Here is an 18170-nt window from a genome sequence, read left to right on the forward strand (position 1 = left end):
AGTAATCTACATGTCTTATGCTTGTTTATGTTATCATACATTCTTAACTATACATGTATGATCAGGAAAACTGAATTTTGTATGTGAAAAAGTTACCCCAATCTCCCCCCCAGCACCAGCATCTTTTTTACACCTGCCAGTAGCATCATGCAAGAGTGATTTGCACCCTTGCTCCGGTCACACATTTGTTAGTGCATCTGATGCAAAGTGCAGAATACAGTGCTCTCAAGTGCAAGGGATCCCTGTGGTTGGGCACAAGGACACTGGAAGTCAATGACATGTATCCAAGAGAATGCCAACTTTCCACCTTCATGGTCCCTACAGTGGGTCATTCACTTTCAGATGAAAACTTTGGAGGCAAAGGTATATTGTTTTCAAAAGCCCCTTATTTGTCAATAAGCTTAAAGTAAGGTCCCATATTTCAGTCCAGTTGTCTTTATCATTTTTCCATTGCATGACACAGAGCATTGTGCTATGAATTGATAATGCCCAGGGAAACTGCAGACTGTTACTCAATGTATAACAGCCACCCTGGCAATTTAAGTTTTTTCATGACACTCTTTCATATGCAAAGATATATGTATTTTAACATCTGAAGTTTTTATGGATGGAGACTGTAAGCTACAGTTTTCAAATATCAGTAGTAACCAAGGAACTAGCAGATCTAATTTTCCTTTATATTCTAAATACCAAATAAAGTTCCTTCTCTATTTACAAGTGACCCCCATTTAATCCAGAGGAGATATTACAATTGTACATTCCAAGCTTTGGAGGTGCACCTAACTCAATTCTGGCTTTGTATCTATATGATAGGGAAAAAGGCTTTTTTTTACAAGCATTTTATTTAATTTCTGTCAAAAGTGTATGTGAATTTCCAGCATTCATATCTATTAAAAAATATACTCTGCTGCCAACAGACCTTTGTGAGATTTGTTTAGAAAAATAAAATTACAAGCCATTGTCAGAACTTTTGAAAAATAAGGATTTGATTTTCACAGTGAGTGTTTAATAATTCAAGAGAATGGGATACAGATAACAAGCAAAACTAGAAGAAAGAAAGTAGGCAAGTGGAGAAAAGATTAATTTGTTTGGAGCCGAAACACAATTTTCTCCAAGTCCATACTATACATACGCTGAATTTGCATATAGAGAAACCATCCCACCTTTGTTTTTGAAAATCTGACCTTGAGAGGATAAAAATGTATTCAGGTTTGGTTATGTACTTTGTCACACTGCTTGCCCACATTTGCTGAGAAAATAATCTCCTTACAGCAATGCATTTTGCACAAAAGTAAATACAAATAACAGTATAGGACAAATGAAGAGACATCTTGCCAGCATCCTACTACAGTTTGCTGCTTTATTCATACAGGACTGGACGCTACACAGAACAGGACTACACACACGCAATGCAGTGTCATTTGTACAGACTATTACGAAATTAAACACCAAAAAGGAAAGTATGGAGAGACAAACATGGACCTCTGGGGATAGATGCTCTTATGTTGGAATTCTCAAATGTGGCCAGAATGACATCAAAATCTGTCTGCCAGTAGGGAAGGCTGTTGCCAGGTATTGTATTTGTATGACTTGATCCCAAATAAAGGCCATTTATAATTGTTAGGAGCAGCACTAGATGCAAAAATGGGTGTAGAATCGTGTGCTCATCTATCAACACCAGGTACCAATTTTCCAGTTGAGCCAACTTTAGTGCTTGAGATGCAAGGTGCACTGTGTAAGACACAGCATGTTCTAGTGCAATGAACCCTCTACCACAGTGGTCCCCAACCAGTAGCTCGCGAGCAACATGTTGCTCACTAACCCCTTGGATGTTGCTCCCAGTGGCCTCAAAGCAGGCGCTTATTTTGGAATTTCTGGCTTGGAGGCAAGTTTTGGTTGCATAAAAACCAGATGTACTGCCAAACGGACCCTCCTTTAGGCTGCCAGTACACCTAGGGGTGACCAAATAGCCAATCACAGCCCTTATTTGGCATCCCCATGGACTTTTTCATGTTTGTGTTGCTCTCCAACTCTTTTTAAGATTTAAATGTGGCTCACGAATAAAAAAGGTTGGGGACCCCTGCTCTACCAGATCTCTCTCTTGACTAGGGGGGAAGTATGTGGCTCTTTTTATATGTTGTGTCTAGATACTCTATTGCACCAGATCAATCAAATGCAGTTGAAAGGTGTGATTGCCAATGTCCAGTCTTATACACCTTCCCTTGTGTGTGTGTGTGGGTATATGTTGGGTGCATCTGTTCTCAAAATGTACTACTAGTATATTGCGGAAAAATCTGCACCTGCTTTTGCTGGGTGCAATTTTTTGGAGATTGCAAATACTTTTATAAATGAGTGCAATGTATTCACATTGGTGGCATTATGGAGAGAGGAGATGTAATTTGTGTGGGTAAGCCTTGTTTTCACATTAGGGTTTATTTACAAAAAATAAAGCAGTGTGTAATGTGCAAACAATGGCTGCTAAATTGGACGTATTAGGATGCACACTGCCTTTCTGGGGTCCTGAATTACTAGAGGTCTCTGCACTCCATTTCAGAGCGGCTGCCCTGATAAACTCAGCAGCATTGAGCAGCACTGTATTCATGCATACTGTATAAGCTTCTCCATGCCACCCCTTACTTGTGCATCATTTCAGATCCACAAGTTATTCTTGCATGCTGTACATATAATTTTACAATGCGACATCTTAACCTTGAGGATGGCTGCTCTAGTAGGCACAATCGATGTGCTGTCCCTGTCACAAGAAATTGGCTACTTTAGCAGCTACTAGCAGGGCCAGAACTAGGGGAAAGCAGAATAGGCACCTGCCTAGGGTGTAACAATGGGAGGGGGGGAGGTGCTGGGCAGGTACTTCTTCAGCCTACCACTAGTCCGGACTCACTTGCCCCTGCTGCTGCTTGTCACTGTGTGCTTCCCCCCCCCCACGATGCCACTGCAAATGCACATGTACAGGGGTGGGGGGCAAGGAGGCTGGTTGGATTAAAGAATAAATCTTTATTTTCATCATATAGTGCATATATGTATATGTATTCATATTAATGTGTTGGTGTTTTATATATGTATATATACAGATATAGATATATATCTTTTCATTCAATTTGAAAAGTCGAGGACCTTGGAGTGGATACCAAGGAATTCCTAGATATGTAGCAAAGATGGCTACCTTTATCAAATATATGTTAATATTTTTTAGTGTTGGATTTGGTGCAATTGGGAATGTGTTAGGGTTATTGGCTCAATGAAACTATTTCCTATCTCCTAGTTAATGGTTTAGATGCGGCGCCCATGTTATCAGCACAATTAGTCGTCTGTTGAGCATGCTCATGCAAGTAAGAAAAACATATATTTCCAGATATAGTTTTCCAAATAATGACTTTATTTCACAGTATTGTACAAGGTTAAAAACCATGTGTGAATGAACTTACTAGGAAATTCACATTTAATCAGTTTCTTTTAACTTTTATTTGAGGAATTTTAAGACAATCTAATATTTTAAAATAAAAAAAAAATAGAAGAGGTATATGGTGCTCGGTCCCTTTTGTTTTGCCTGTATAGCTGGACTGTGTATATCTATAGGGTATTATATTTTTGAAAAACAAACAACAATAACACTGGTTCAGCACTGCACTTCATACTTTTCTAATAAAAAAATGTGCCATACACCTGAGATGGACCAAAGCACTTTCAAAGCAGCAATCTTTGTTGGTAAACTAAAAAGATATCTTTGTTATATTAGAACTCTGAAAGCTGTCAGTCCAGTCCTGATTCAGCTTGTTCACATTGTATGACATTCTAAAGATAATCGATCAAACACAAAGTTCAAAGGTCTCATAGCATGCTTCTATAGATTGCAATAAAAGCCAGAGAAGCCTAACAAAAAGAAAATTATTTATAAGCATCATACACAGCTGGTATTGCTAAAAGAGCAATTCTATATCAAACCATTATGCTCCATATTTAATAGCTTTGATTGAAAGAGAAATAAAATCATATCAAATTTTACTGTATATGTCTATTCTCACATCATCTTATAGTTCTCGAAATTACAATTGTTTTGCTTTCATTTTAATCCAGATGTGCTTAACAGCAAGTAAGACTGTGTACACTTTTATTAATAACTCACAATATTTTCGGTACAGAATATCTCCCTTTGTGAACAGGGGGACATTGGGGTTACTGTGTGACCTGGGCCCCTTCGAAGATTTGATTGTGGTAGTTCTGCCAGTGATGACAGGACGTTTTAACTGAAATCCCTCTATGATTTAAGTCTTCATATTGAATTCATTGGATTTGTACACCCACATTTTGCTTTGAATTTTGGTATTTTGCCTACACAATCCCACAATGTTTTCACATTCAGTTGCCAGGGAAAACCTATAATAAAAACTAAACTGTAGCCAATCTTATATCTTTTAGACTTTTTTTTAAAGGAAAAATAAGTTTTTACATTTTAAAGTTTTAATATATTAAATTAGTCAGCTAGCTCAATTTACACATTTTCATGCTAGGACATGGCAGCTGGGCATTCTAAATTGCAAAAAAAAAAATTTAAGGTAACTTACTACTGGTCTAGTGACCCATAGTAACCAATCAGATGTTTGATTTGAGACAGCTGACCAGTAAATGCTACCTGCTGTTTGGCTATTATGGGATTAAACACCAGTAGTCCATGTTGTATCTATACTTTACTCTCTAATGCAGGAATGTTTGTCAGGTTTATCACTAATTGATATATAGTGAATAAAGTACCCCCTCTTGTAAAATATAAGGATATTATAAGTTACCAAGGAGTTTCATGACCATATAAAAACACGAGGCTGAAGGCCGAGTGTTTTTATACAGGTCATGGAACTCCGAGGTAACTTCTAATATCCTCATATTTTGCAACTGGGGGTACTTTATTTATTATAATACACAAGTTTCAGTGAGTCATGTGACAGAAATGACATCAGAACTCACCGTTTATAACTGATGACATCAGAACTCACCGTTTATAAGGATATAATTTACAGGATATTCATGGCTTTTGTGTATTATATACTGATTCTGTCTAATGATATTCAACTACTGCCCCCATTGGGATCAAACTGTTAGTTAAGTACTCTAGGTACAAATAGCATTACATAATATACAATGCTGTGAGAGAAAAAATCAGTTTGGGAAAAAAATGTGTACAAAGTCTGGTACAAAGGAATATTTTGGCCTCACCACTACATAAAAAAACGAAATTAATAGAAATAATCTATACGGATTTTGCTAAATGTTGCATCCAGAAACAAATACAATTCCATGTATATTTTAGTTTAGTGTTAAGCAGCAGCCTTGATCTTTAAAGGAATTGTATAAAAATAAAAACTGGGTAAATAGATAGGCTGTGCAAAAAAAAAAAAATGTTTCTAATATAGTTAGTTAGCCAAAAATGTAATGTATAAAGGCTGGAGTGATTTGATGTGTAACATAATAACTAGAATACCACTTCCTGCTTTGCAGCTCTCTTGGTTTCCACTGATTGGATACCAAGCAGTAACCAATCAGTGACTTGAGGGGGGGCCACATGGGTCATAACTGTTGCTATTGAATCTGAGCTGCATGCTAAGGATCAATTGCAAACTCACTGAACAGTTTAGTCCCATGTGGACGTTGGGTTTTGTTCTATTAGACATCCACTCACTCCAGCCTTTATACAGGTATGGGACCTGTTATCCAGAATGCTCGGGACCTGGGGTTTTCCGGATAATGGATCTTTCCGTAATTTGGGTCTTCATGCCTCAAGTCTACTAGAAATTAATTTAAACATTAAATGAACCCAATAGGCTGGTTTTGCTTCCAATAAGGATTAATTATATCTTAGTTGGGATCAAGTACAAGCTACTGTTCTATTACCAAAGATAAAAAGGAAATCATTTTTAAAAATGTGGATTATTTGGATAAAATGGAGTCTATGGGAGACAACCATTCCGTAATTCGGAGCTTTCTGTATATCGGGTTTTCTGATAAGGGATCCTTTACCTGTACTGTAGATTACATTTTGGCCTAACTAACTATATTAGAAATAGTGATGGGCGAATTTATTCGGCAGGTGCGAATTTGCGGCGAATTTGCGCGATTCGCCGCCAGCGAATAAATTCGAAAAATTCTCCCAAAAAAATTCGCCGGCGTCAAAAACGAGACGCCGGTGCCATTTTGCGAATTTTTCGCCGTTTCGCAAATTTTGTGTGAAATTCGCGAATTTTCCGGCAAAGGGAAATGGCGCAAATTCGCCCATCACTAATTAGAAACATTTTTTAATTTTGCACAGCCTATCTATTTACCCAGTTTTTATATTTACACTGAACTGATCCTATAAAAAGATGTTTGAAATTAATGTTTCTTCAATATCCAAAATTCAGTTAGGTACTGTATAGGCTATATGGACTTTTTTTAAATTTTTATAGGAAAAAAACAGGATTAGTTATCTGAAGTAAGGTGCTATATAATCTTTGTTTAGGTTTTTAGGCAGACAAATTGTTTGTCCAACCATATTAGTTCTTTATGGGAAAGACATATTATTATTATGTCTAAAATGTAAATTTAAACTACAGGCATTTTATTGCTTTGATGACTAAAAATACAAAATGCTGTATTGTCAAAAATCATGGCCATTAAATTCACCTTGAATTACTCAGCAGCTAGTCAAACCAATATAACATCTTAAATGAACTGAAAATAATTATCATCACGTCACAGTTAAATTGTATTCACAAATATCATTAAAGCACACATTGCACTCATATTAACCAGTTTTATGAAAAACAAATGCTTAATTGTATGTCCTATCCATAAATCTGCTATGAAATCTTATTATTCCTTTGGTTGATATCCTGAGCTAACAGGTTATTTCTCTACTGATGGAACAGTGTTAGTGAGTAACATTTACTGACAAGAATGCTAATTTAAGGGGTTATTGAACTTTCTGTGCTGTGAATGACACTGTAATGGGGCACCCTGGGCTCCATGCTTAATTATCTGTGTTGAAGAAATACAAAAAAGTACAATAACTCTGAATCCATCTGAAGTTCTAAAGCAGGGATGGCCAAGCTCAACTGATATTCTGAGGTTGGACATCTCTGATCTACAATGTTCAGTAAAAGGTGCATCTAGTCCAGTTTTATTTCCCAACCTACTTCAGACTTCACAGGTACTGTTTGCTAGCAGTTACATCAATTTCTTAAGTTTCAAGCAGTTTAAATTTCTAATTTTCTTCAAACTGTTAAACTCCAAACATCTTCATATTGCACTTTTCTTCTCTTCTTTTCCTCTTTCATTTATTCTGGTTCCAGAGAAGACTCAACTAATAGAAAAAAATAATAAATAGGAACCACCTATAACGACACTACTAAAAGACCAAGGTTTTTATTTATTATGTCCATGTCCCATACTTCGAAAATCTTGCAATGTCATTTAACATGCTTTTACTTATCATGCCCTTTGTGAGAGGTTCACCACGAAGTATGCCGCTAACCAGACATAAAGAGATTGATAATTCAAGGATACTGCATATTTAAGTCTTTATTTTCTGCGCTATTCAACTACTCTCAGCTCCCGAGGATTTTTCCTGGGCCTTCCTGATTAAGGCTTGAAGAACCAAAATAAAATGCTCTGTGTGCAGCAGAGCACATTATCATTATATGATTTAAACATTTATGTAGACAATACAATAAAGTAAAATATTAGTGTAAAAATGTATCCACATGCTACATTTAGAGCAACCATAATCAGTAGCACATAATCCAGAGTCAGAATGTTCCTATTTTTCTTTCTACAGCAAAACATTATCATCTACTTCTGTGCCCCAGTTACACACGTTAATTTTGGATTAGATGTTTTAAGAAAGCAGAAGGGCTCTATGTTAATGTTTAATGCTAATTAAGTACAATACTAGCATTTTTTACTAACTGTTAATTATTTAAAAGCAGCTGATTTAATGTGTTCTGAGGCATATGCATAATGAAAACCATATTCCTTATTCTTTGGAAATAAAACATTTAGTGAAACTAAATGCAGTTGCTTGTTAGTATCTGGAATCCCAAGACAAAGCTACATACTATATATATAATATACTTTAAGTAATAATTTCCTGGCCCTGGGACTGATTCTCCCAGTGCAGAGGTCTTTGTTGAAAAAAATAAATAAATATATATATATATATATATATATATATATATATATATATATATTGTGTGTGTGTGTGTGTGTGCAGCTGCAGAAGTCTATCATTTTTAATATGCTGCAGAATAAGCCATTTTAAGACATATAGTGATTGCTTAGAAGCTATTTTAGTTTGATTTTAAACAGGTAGTTTACCTTCAAATTAAATTATAGGGGGTTATTTACTAAAACAAATTTATCTCATCTTTTTATTAAATCAACCAAATTCCCATACTAGAATTTTATCTTATTGATCAATAAAAAAAGTAGGGAAAACTCAAACGAAAACGCAAATCATACAAATTTTCCAGATTCTTTGGCCAAAATGTGCATTTTTTTTTGGTTTTTACTCGGAAACCCAAATTTTTGGGATTATCGAATGAGAGCAGATCACAATATCTTCAAATTGTAAAAGTGTCATCTGCCAATGACTTCTACATGATGACGGCAGGTTTGAGATGGTGGATTTTCAAATTCAGACTTTTACTGGCTTCTGGGTATAAATATAAGTTTTTTTTCCCATGAAAAATTTGAGTTTTTGCCCAAAAACCTCGATCAGAAAAAATCGAGGTTTATTAAATAACCCCTAATGTCTCTGATGTAGACAGTGATATCCTGAGATAATTTATTTTTTTACTTTATTTTTTATTTTTGGAGTTTTTGAATTGTTTAGATTTTTGTTGCTAGGGTCCAGTTTACCCTAGCAATTAGGCAGTAGTTTGAATGAGAGACTGGAAGATGAATAGGAGAGGCCTGAATACAAACATGAGTAATAAAAATTAACAAATACAATAAAACTTTTGCCTCTCGGAGCAATAGTTTTTTTCTGCCAGGGTCAGTGACCCCCCATTTGAAATTTGCAAAGACACAGAAGAAGAAGGCAAATAAAGAAAAAAAGATATGAAGACTAACCATAAAGTTGCTAAGAACAGGCCATTCAATAACAAAGTTAACTCAAAGGTGAACAACACCTTTAACAGCATCTACAGGAGGACTATAAAGGTTTGAAACTGCTAAACCCTGTTGTCATTAAAGTCATTATTGGCTGGAACCAGTCTGTTTAAATCAGATGCTTTTAGAATGATACCTTGGTGGCCTGGGGGCCCAGGATCTCCAGGAGGTCCTGGCAGTCCATCGTTTCCTGGTGGACCTGGTTTGCCATGGCCTTGAGCAGCAAGTAAGGCAGCTGGTGTCTTCAGCTGGGATAGCAATTCAGCCATTCTGTCTGTAGGAAGAAACATAAAATGTGAGCAAACTCAAATTGATTGAGTTTTTGGCAGGAAAAACCCTCCGAAAAAAACTTGAACATTATAAAGGCTATTAACATCTTGAAATGGTTCAAGGGACCTCTGCCATTGACTCCTACATGACCTCAACAGGTTTTAAAAGGTTTTTTTTTTTAATTTGAGCTATTTCCAGGGTCGGGGTATAATAATAAAACCAAAAATGTGAGTTTTGACCAAAAAACCTTGAATTTTCATGGAAAACACAACTTGAACCTTAATAAATAACTGCTAATGATGTTAAATTTATCAGAGTTTTGAGAGAAATTTACATTTAAAAATTTATACATTTATTTGAGTTCTTCTTGTGTTTATTTATGGTAGTTTTAAGACACTGTGGCTTTCTTATAGCCTTTCTCAAGTTACCAAATAGAGAAAAAACAATCTTTAAATAAATGTTTGAAAATCTGAATACCCTCCTACTCCAAGTGATGTTTTTTTGCATTAGGTGATATCGCTCTTAAATGAAAGGATAATATCTATAAATGTGTCTTACAGTAATGGTTGTACATATAGGTTTGTACATAAGTATTCCTGGTAATGAGGATTTAGAAATACAAAAGAAAGTTCAATCAAAATATACATTTATTTAATAATAATTATTACTCACACACCTCTATAGTAATAACAGTCATGGAAATTAACCAATATAAAACATTTACTCTACATAAAAAATATATTAAAGAATAAAGTGCACCTACAAACATGATTGTTTCTCCCTAGAACCAGTTCTATGACTTAAAACTAGTGGTGGTCATACAGCTCTTCCTTTGTCTTCACTTTTTCTTTCGAAATCTTACCACTCCATTTCTTAGCTCCTCTTTTACAAACGCCATTTGTATTGCCATAGATTAAACTGAAGTAATTATTGAATGCTTTGGAAGAACTTGCTGATTCAAAGCAAAGGTATTGTTGCACAACGGGTCTGCTAGATACTACAACAATACACCCCGAGATCTTATATACAAAGAAGCTCTCTACTCATTATTCATGATTGCAGTTTATGTTGCAGTTTATAATGTTTTTGTAAATCACTATTTTTACATATTCTGTTAACCAATGAAAATAGAAATAATTATGGCAATAAAGATGGACAATATTGTTTGATGCTGCAATGCACAAATAATTTCAGGCTATAGGAGTAATCTTATGCTCTTGGTTAGAAATCTGGGCATAGGCAAAATGGATAATTCTTTTCACCCTTGTTACTGTAAAAAAAGCTTATAAAGGAATATATTATCGTACTTGGCACACATGTACAGTAATTTACAGGAGAAGCAAGCAGGTAACTATAACCAGTGACGGGTGAACCAGTGGTGAATCACCATCTTTCCATGCAGTGACCCAGTTGCAGATTTTTTTTTTAAAGGCACACAACAAGAATGACATGACACAACCATCATTTTTAAATTTAGTTCATTGGCTGCCTACAGTCAGGTATGAAAGCAATTGATTTCTGTTAATTTACTCAAAACTGGGTTTGAGCAACATTCATTAAATCAATGCCTGAAGCTGTAATTACCTGCTATTAAAATGCTTTTAGAGATAACTGTTTAGCACTTGGCTCAGCATTATTGAGTTATTTCTTTAATGTGCTACCACAGTTGACAATTAGTTGCACCAAGCAGTGAGTTTTCCGAGGATGCAAAAATTGAGCAGCAATTCGAAGCTTTTAAAAAATGTCTTCATATCACAGAACTTTGCCCAAGTATATTAATTGACTGTAAGACTGAAACAACTTTATATGGAAGTCAGATTATTTCATTTGTGAATTGTATCTAATTTCATCCAAGATATGTTAAAGGATTGTGCACCGAAAAAGCGAAGTAAATTCATTCTAACTTTTAACATGACATGGGAATGCTGTTTGAAGTGTAAAATATAATATGATTTTATTTTCATTCAGAGGCAACAGTATTCAGCCTTGTGACCTTTTATTACATTAGTGCACAATGCAAAATAAGTTTTCTTTTATGATTTTAATAATGTAACCTTTACACAGCTCAGCCAGTGATGGGCACCCTGTGGTGTATCAGTTGGTCCTGAACTGGTTGTTAGAGCTTGTTAGAAAAATGGGGAGTATTGCACAGGTTATTCACCATGGGAATGGGCTAAGAATAATGCATGATCTAACTCCAAAAAATACCCACAGCATTACATTACTTCAAAAGAGGAATGTAAGTAAAATTGAACTTTTCAATGAATCCAGTCTTTTCCAATTTGTAGATCTACAGTATTTTAGAATATTTGTTCCTTTGGTATTGTTATAACACTTCACTCTAAATTCATTCCCATAACAGTAAATGACTCCTTAATAAAAGTAGTCATTAAGAACATAATCCGGCAGAAGTGCCCTATTTTCATATGGTTGTGCAGCTTTCTCTACGATGCAATTGCAGACTGTCTTCAGTGCTTAATACTCTGGCTATTAGATTTTATCTAATAAAATCATTTACTGGTACTACCTAGGCTATTATGATTGAGCTCTCTATTATGGACCTAGATGTTGCTCCATCCTCTTGTTAATAGCTGAATGGACAAATGGGCACCCCAAAGGATTCCACAAAGGGTCACAAAAATAAAAGTAAAATGTTTTATTCAAGGTTGTATTAAAAAAATCATCTCCTTCCACCCTACGGTTTTTGTGTCCCAAGGACACTTAGTCATGGGCATCCTCTGGTTCCCACAAAGTCAAACTAATTCCACATCTCAGTTGTGTGCTTGAAGGTGACATGCATGTTACTTCATTATTGAAGTACTGATTGATCCATTTTGGGTCTTAGAAGATTGGTAATTTTTTCTTTTATGTGTCTCAGACAAGCCTCCCCCCACTTGTTTTGGGGGTTGACACACATTGGGTTGCTAGGTTGCTATGCTTATAAGAGAAAACTTTTCTATACAAACTGAAGTGTCTTGCTGTTTTCTAAGTATTTACTAGATTGGGGATCTTTCAGGTGACCCCGGCAGTGACACAATTATTACTGGTACCAGGTGCGCACCACCAATAATATTTATTAATAAGGGGCTGGGGTCACACTTATATTGTATATGAATTAGACCAATAAGCCTAGGTTCTGTAGGCAGATAGGGAAACACGAAGAAGCAATACTGTAGCTGGTGTCCTTAAGAAGATCTGTTTCTCCTCATTCTAATGCAATATATCTTATAGGGGGGGCTCCCTTTCCTAGCAGATGTATTCTGATGCCTCACAAAGAAAACTTCAGGCAACTTCGGAAAACAAAGCGTTCCGAGCGCCATCCTGTCGGCGATTTCGATTCTAGCCGGCGGGAAGGCTTTTTGGGGAGATTAGTCGGCCGGAGAAGAGGCAGACAACTAAATCTCCCTGAATCTTAATGTATCTCTGCCCTAAGTGAACAATTAAGGCTGCTTTGTGTCATGCACTGTTATATCCTGGTACACTCCATCAAATACATTTCCTCTGCAAAATTGGAACAACATATATACGTTAAAGGGGATCTAAAACCAAACAATTAGATAGATCAGACATATTTGCATTTTTAGATTACTAATACCAGACTTTTGCTTGAGTTGACCCCTATGGTTCACTGAATACATGTTATTGGTTGCTATGGGTTACTGCTCCTGGGCAAACTTAGCGCCTTTTATTATATAACCCACTAGGGTTGTCACATTCTGATGTTCAAATGGAGCTTTAAGCCTGCTATTGACTAAAACTGTCTAAAACTCCTTATATCTCAGAAACCACTAAGATGAAGTAAGTTGCAAATGTTCTCAGAGGACCACTTAGAAATTAATTTTTTGGGGTTTACTGTAGACCCCCTTAAAATCTACATAGGTTTATATTCCTATATCTCTTTCAACATATATGATATTTTTTTTATTTGTGTCTTTATTTGCTTATTTCTAGTCTTAATTCCAATATAACATTAGAATATTGTCTACTAATTGTATTGGTGTGCCTTTGAATTTGAGAAATTTTAAAATGTCCGGCGAAGAGACCTTAAGCTTTTCCATTTCATGTATCCGCTTTTTGTAGCTGGTTTAAAATCTCATTAATATTGCCTTTTAAACTGTTTCAATATGTGGAACAAAAGATATTTTTTAACTGGAATCATATTTTGTTCTTTAAATTGCCTAGAACTGTGTTTAGCTGTAAATGTGATTTAAAGTGCAAGTTAATTAATTTGTACGCAGATAACAGAGTGCCGCATATTAATATCTGGCCATAGGCTGCCATAAAACTAGTGTTCTTTTTTGCTTTGCAAATGCTAATTGCAAAAATGCTCAAATTCACTCTGATTGATGGACAAACGGTAACAGATGGTTTAAGTGATATAGGATGGACAAAGTTGGTAAGTCTTCCCGGGAAAGTTACATTTAGGATTCAAAGACTTGTCTTACCTTCAAATATTCTCAAAACTTCTTGTCTAATATATCTTTTCATTTCTTCAAATAAAATGTTCTCCGCCTGGAAACAAGAACATTTTTGTAATTTGCATGATTACACCAAATTGCAATATATCAGATACTAATCTAATCAGTTTAAAGGGACTTTTATCTGCTATACATAAATACTGCATAAAGTTATTGTTTTCATGATATGACTTCATTCTCTTTGACTGTTTAATATGATAATCTATAAAGTCATAAAAAAACACACGTAAAGGAAAATGTACTTCTAGTTAGCGTCCTCTGGGAATTGTTAGTAAATAGGGAGAAATGATTACTCAATAGCAGCAGTTTTGAACTAGTTCTCACCAGTATGAAATGGTTGCATGGACTGTAAATCAAACACACAATTACATACAGTATTTGTGCACCAGTCACATTGGGAACTCACAGACTTGAGATGGATGACTTATTGCACTGATTAGATAAATAGCTCTGTGAGCTGAATAATAATATCATTTTTCAGAAGTGTGGCTATAAAAAATTCAGGTTGGGGTACATTTTCTGCTTTGTCCTATCAAACGTGTTGAGGAAGAACATTCTTTAAAGGGGGTGTTCATCTTTGAGTTTACTTTTAGTATGATATTGAGTGATATTCCGATACAATTTGCAATTATTTTTCATTTTTTATTTGTGGCTTTTGAGTTATTTAGTTTTGAATTCAGCATTCATCTGGTTACTCGGGTCCAATTTACCCTAGCAACCAGGCATTCATTTGAATGAGAGACTAGAATATGAGTAGGAGAGGACCTGAATAGAAAGATGAGTAATAAAAAGTAGCAATAACAATATATATATATATATATATATATATATATATATATATATATATATATATATATATATATAAAATAAAATAAATATATATATGTCAGTGGCCCCCATTTCAAAGCTAAGAATTAGAAGAAAAAGGCAAACAATTGAATACTATAAAAAAAAAAAATACAAATGGAAAATTGCTTAAAACTGGTAGTTCTAAAAGTTAACTTAAAGGTGAACCACCCCTTTAATTAATTTACCAAACAGTTTGAAGGATATATAATCCAAGGAGCAATGTTTGTTCGTATCACCTACATCAACCAATCAGCAGGTAGTCTTTACTGTCCTCTTGTTTTAAAGCTGGTGTCTCATTGGTTGTTATCTGATATTAACTATTTAACCTGTGCCATATAGTCTTTTTTCAATTTAGGGTAGGGGCACACGGCGTGATTTCGCCGCGATTCTGCGCTAAGCGAGTTGTCGCTGCGTTTTTTAAGCCGAAATAGCTTTGCTAACTTTGGCGCTGGCGTCAATGCAAATCGCGGCGAAATCGCTGCGCTAATTCACACGCGGCGATTCGTTTTCTATTGTCGTCCGAAGTTGCCTCGCTGGGCGTTTCCGGGCGACAGTAGAAAAAGAATCGCCGCGTGTGAATTAGCGCAGCGATTTCGCCGCGATTTGCATTGACGCCAGCGCCAAAGTTAGCAAAGCTATTTCGGCTTAAAAAACGCAGCGACAACTCGCCCAGCGCAGAATCGCGGCGAAATCGCGCCGTGTGCCCCTAGCCTAACGCGGTTACTATTCAGCAGCTTGTTTATATGATCTATAGTAGTGTTTCTAAAGCAAACAGATCAGTTTTAGTTTAGAATTTGCATCTGCTGAGAAAATGACACACGCTCCAAAAACAAATGCGTTTCCTTATAAACACATTTGCTGCTGCATTTCACAAAGCAGCCATTCCATATTCTGTTTGTATGCTCTAAAGATGTCATTTACAGTACATGAAATCTGCCTTTTGGTGCATTAAATTGGCCACTGCAGTCGGAATGCAGATGCACAACAAAAGTTGTCATAGAAACAATTGATAGCAGGTAAAGCAAACTGCATAGACTGATGCTCTTTTTAGAATGGAAAAAAGCGCATGAAACAGCAGCACAACATAAACAGCTTACTCTGTATTGTCAGGACTGATCACTGCTGATGATTGCTTTATAGCCAGACCCTCCGATAGCCGAGGGTTACACAGAAGATATCATGGTTCTTTAGTAATTACTTTGGAAAGCCACAAAGGAAAATCGTAAATGCATTTCTGCTTTATTGTCTTTTGTCACAACTCTTAATTTTAGATCTGTTTCGATAATCAAAATGTGAAGCGGTTTTACTGTGCATTTTACATTGGTTTAAAAGGCACGGTACAAAGATTGCTCCTGATCCGATCAGCCTTTGATGTATTGTATCAGATCAAAACATCTTATACCCTGTATTTACATTTGTTACAGGATTTCTGAGTAGGAAGTTAATACATGACAATTGCTCACGAGGGACTAAAGAAGCTGAACAGATAATTATAGAAGAGAAACACTGAAAGCTACAATTAAATCAGCAAAGACCAACATTAAACACATTATTACATATCTGTCTCACGTTGCTTTATTTTCCTCTGGCCCTAAAAAAATGACCCTGATGTAGTCCTAATATGTCCAGCGTTGGCCATTCAAGGGCAAATAATGTGGACAAAATCAAATTGGTTAAAAACTGTACAGAATAGCCTGCATAAGAAGTCATCTGCCAAGATGTATCAGCAATTTCAGGGAACTAGTCAGTGAACCAAGATTGAATCTGTACCTGAATGACCCATCTGGCCCTCTATATATATGGCTACATTATCCAGAGATCTGCTCAAACAGCCATCTACTAAACAGCTGGAATGTTCTATGTATGACAGCATGGTAGATCTCAATAGCCTTGCATGTGGGTGTTGATTGCTCTAAATATTGCAAATACTTTTTTTATTCTCTGATAAGGTAATTAGTAATATGAATCATAGGAGTTCTTTTTTAACTTTAAAAAATCAACACTATTAAATATTTTAATATTGATTACATTTATGCCAAAGGTGAATGGGCAAACTGCATTTATCTGATTAACTGAAACACGACGTGGAGTGTGCAGCCCCATTCCTGTTCCAGCATTCATATTCTAAAGCGCACCTCTTTTCTCTTTTCTTCTTTAAGCCACAGGCATATAAAATGATGACTCTTCATTCACTTCACCAAGTTTAATTTAAAATATAGGGATCAGCTCTGATTTCAGTAATTGAAGTGTACTGCTGAGCATATCTTATCTTTAAATATGAGTATGCTGCTTTATTAGTCATATGAGATCACATATGCTAGAGGAAGCTGTCCCAGTCCTTATCACACAAGATATAGTATATTATAGTTTAGGTTACATTTTCTGTTACAATCTATTTTATTACCTACAGTATGTATCTGCAAGTTTTAGTTGGAATTCTGCACTTTACAGCACTGATATTTGTATGTGACATATGGCACCTTAACAAGATCTACTGGTACAGGTATTGAATCCATTATCTTTAGTGATGGGCGAATTTATTCGCCAGGCGCGATTTGCTGCCAGCGAATAAATTCACGAAACGCCCGTGAAAATTCGCGGCCGTCAAATTTTTTTTTTCGAAAAACGGACGTCGGCGTCAAAAACGGGCGCCGGCGGCAAAAAAACGCGAATTTCGAGTGCAATTCATGAATTTTTCGGCGAAGCAAAACAGCGCAAATTCGCCCATCACTAATTATCTTAAAATCCATTATTCAGAAAGCCACAAAATATGCAGGTTCCCATGGGGTGCTCTCTAGCCAAACAGTTCTTCATTTAGCTTTTTCTCTTGTATAATATACAGTAATTATACAGTAAATAGATAACCATTAATCTGTTTATAGCAAATCAAACCTATTGGTTTGCTTTTATTTGACATGATTAAGACATGGTGCTCCACATTATGAAAATATCAATTATCCAGAAAACCTGAGGTACCAAGTACTCTGGATAATAGATTCCTTACCTGTACTGTATATCTTATTTAAAACTTATATTTTTGGGCACCGCTGTTTTTTGCTATAGAGATAGCTATATTTTCTTTGGTTAATTCCATAAATAAGATGTTTCTGGATGGATAGAAGAGGGTATTTTTTACCCCTGTCAGTTATATTGGTTCACACTGTAGATGCTTTCAGATATTGTTTGTAACTGCCAGTCAAGCAAACTTTTATATGAAACCGAAAAAGAAAATCTTTTAAATATATGTTGTCCTAAATGCTTTGGTATTTATAAATACACTTCAACCATTCATTTTAAAATTCTAAGAAACAGTACAATCTTCCTTTTGAATGAATGCTTGCATTCTATTTCTGAGTAGATCTTGTGTAAAATATTTAATAAAGAAAAAAAGTATGTTTCTTTTTTTATAACTGATCA

General features: G+C 35.5%; 1 protein-coding gene across 2 annotated transcripts in view; it reads right to left on the reverse strand.

The window, feature by feature from the left end:
* Positions 1-18170, reverse strand: part of LOC108716928 (collagen alpha-1(XIX) chain) — a 343423-nt gene that overhangs the window by 12487 nt on the left and 312766 nt on the right. The window contains exons 49-51 of one of the 2 annotated variants that reach the window (XM_041563151.1): positions 13872-13938; positions 9293-9430; positions 6290-7348 (exon numbers count right to left, since the gene is read on the reverse strand). In XM_041563151.1, the coding sequence (XP_041419085.1) occupies positions 7323-7348; positions 9293-9430; positions 13872-13938 (231 nt within the window). In that variant the 3' untranslated portion in view covers positions 6290-7322. Of the gene's footprint in view, positions 1-6289; positions 7349-9292; positions 9431-13871; positions 13939-18170 lie in introns of those variants that run through there. The other variant, XM_041563150.1, reaches the window with a different exon arrangement.

The sequence above is a fragment of the Xenopus laevis genome, chromosome 5L (genome assembly GCF_017654675.1).
Source record: "Xenopus laevis strain J_2021 chromosome 5L, Xenopus_laevis_v10.1, whole genome shotgun sequence".
Lineage (NCBI taxonomy): Eukaryota > Metazoa > Chordata > Amphibia > Anura > Pipidae > Xenopus > Xenopus laevis.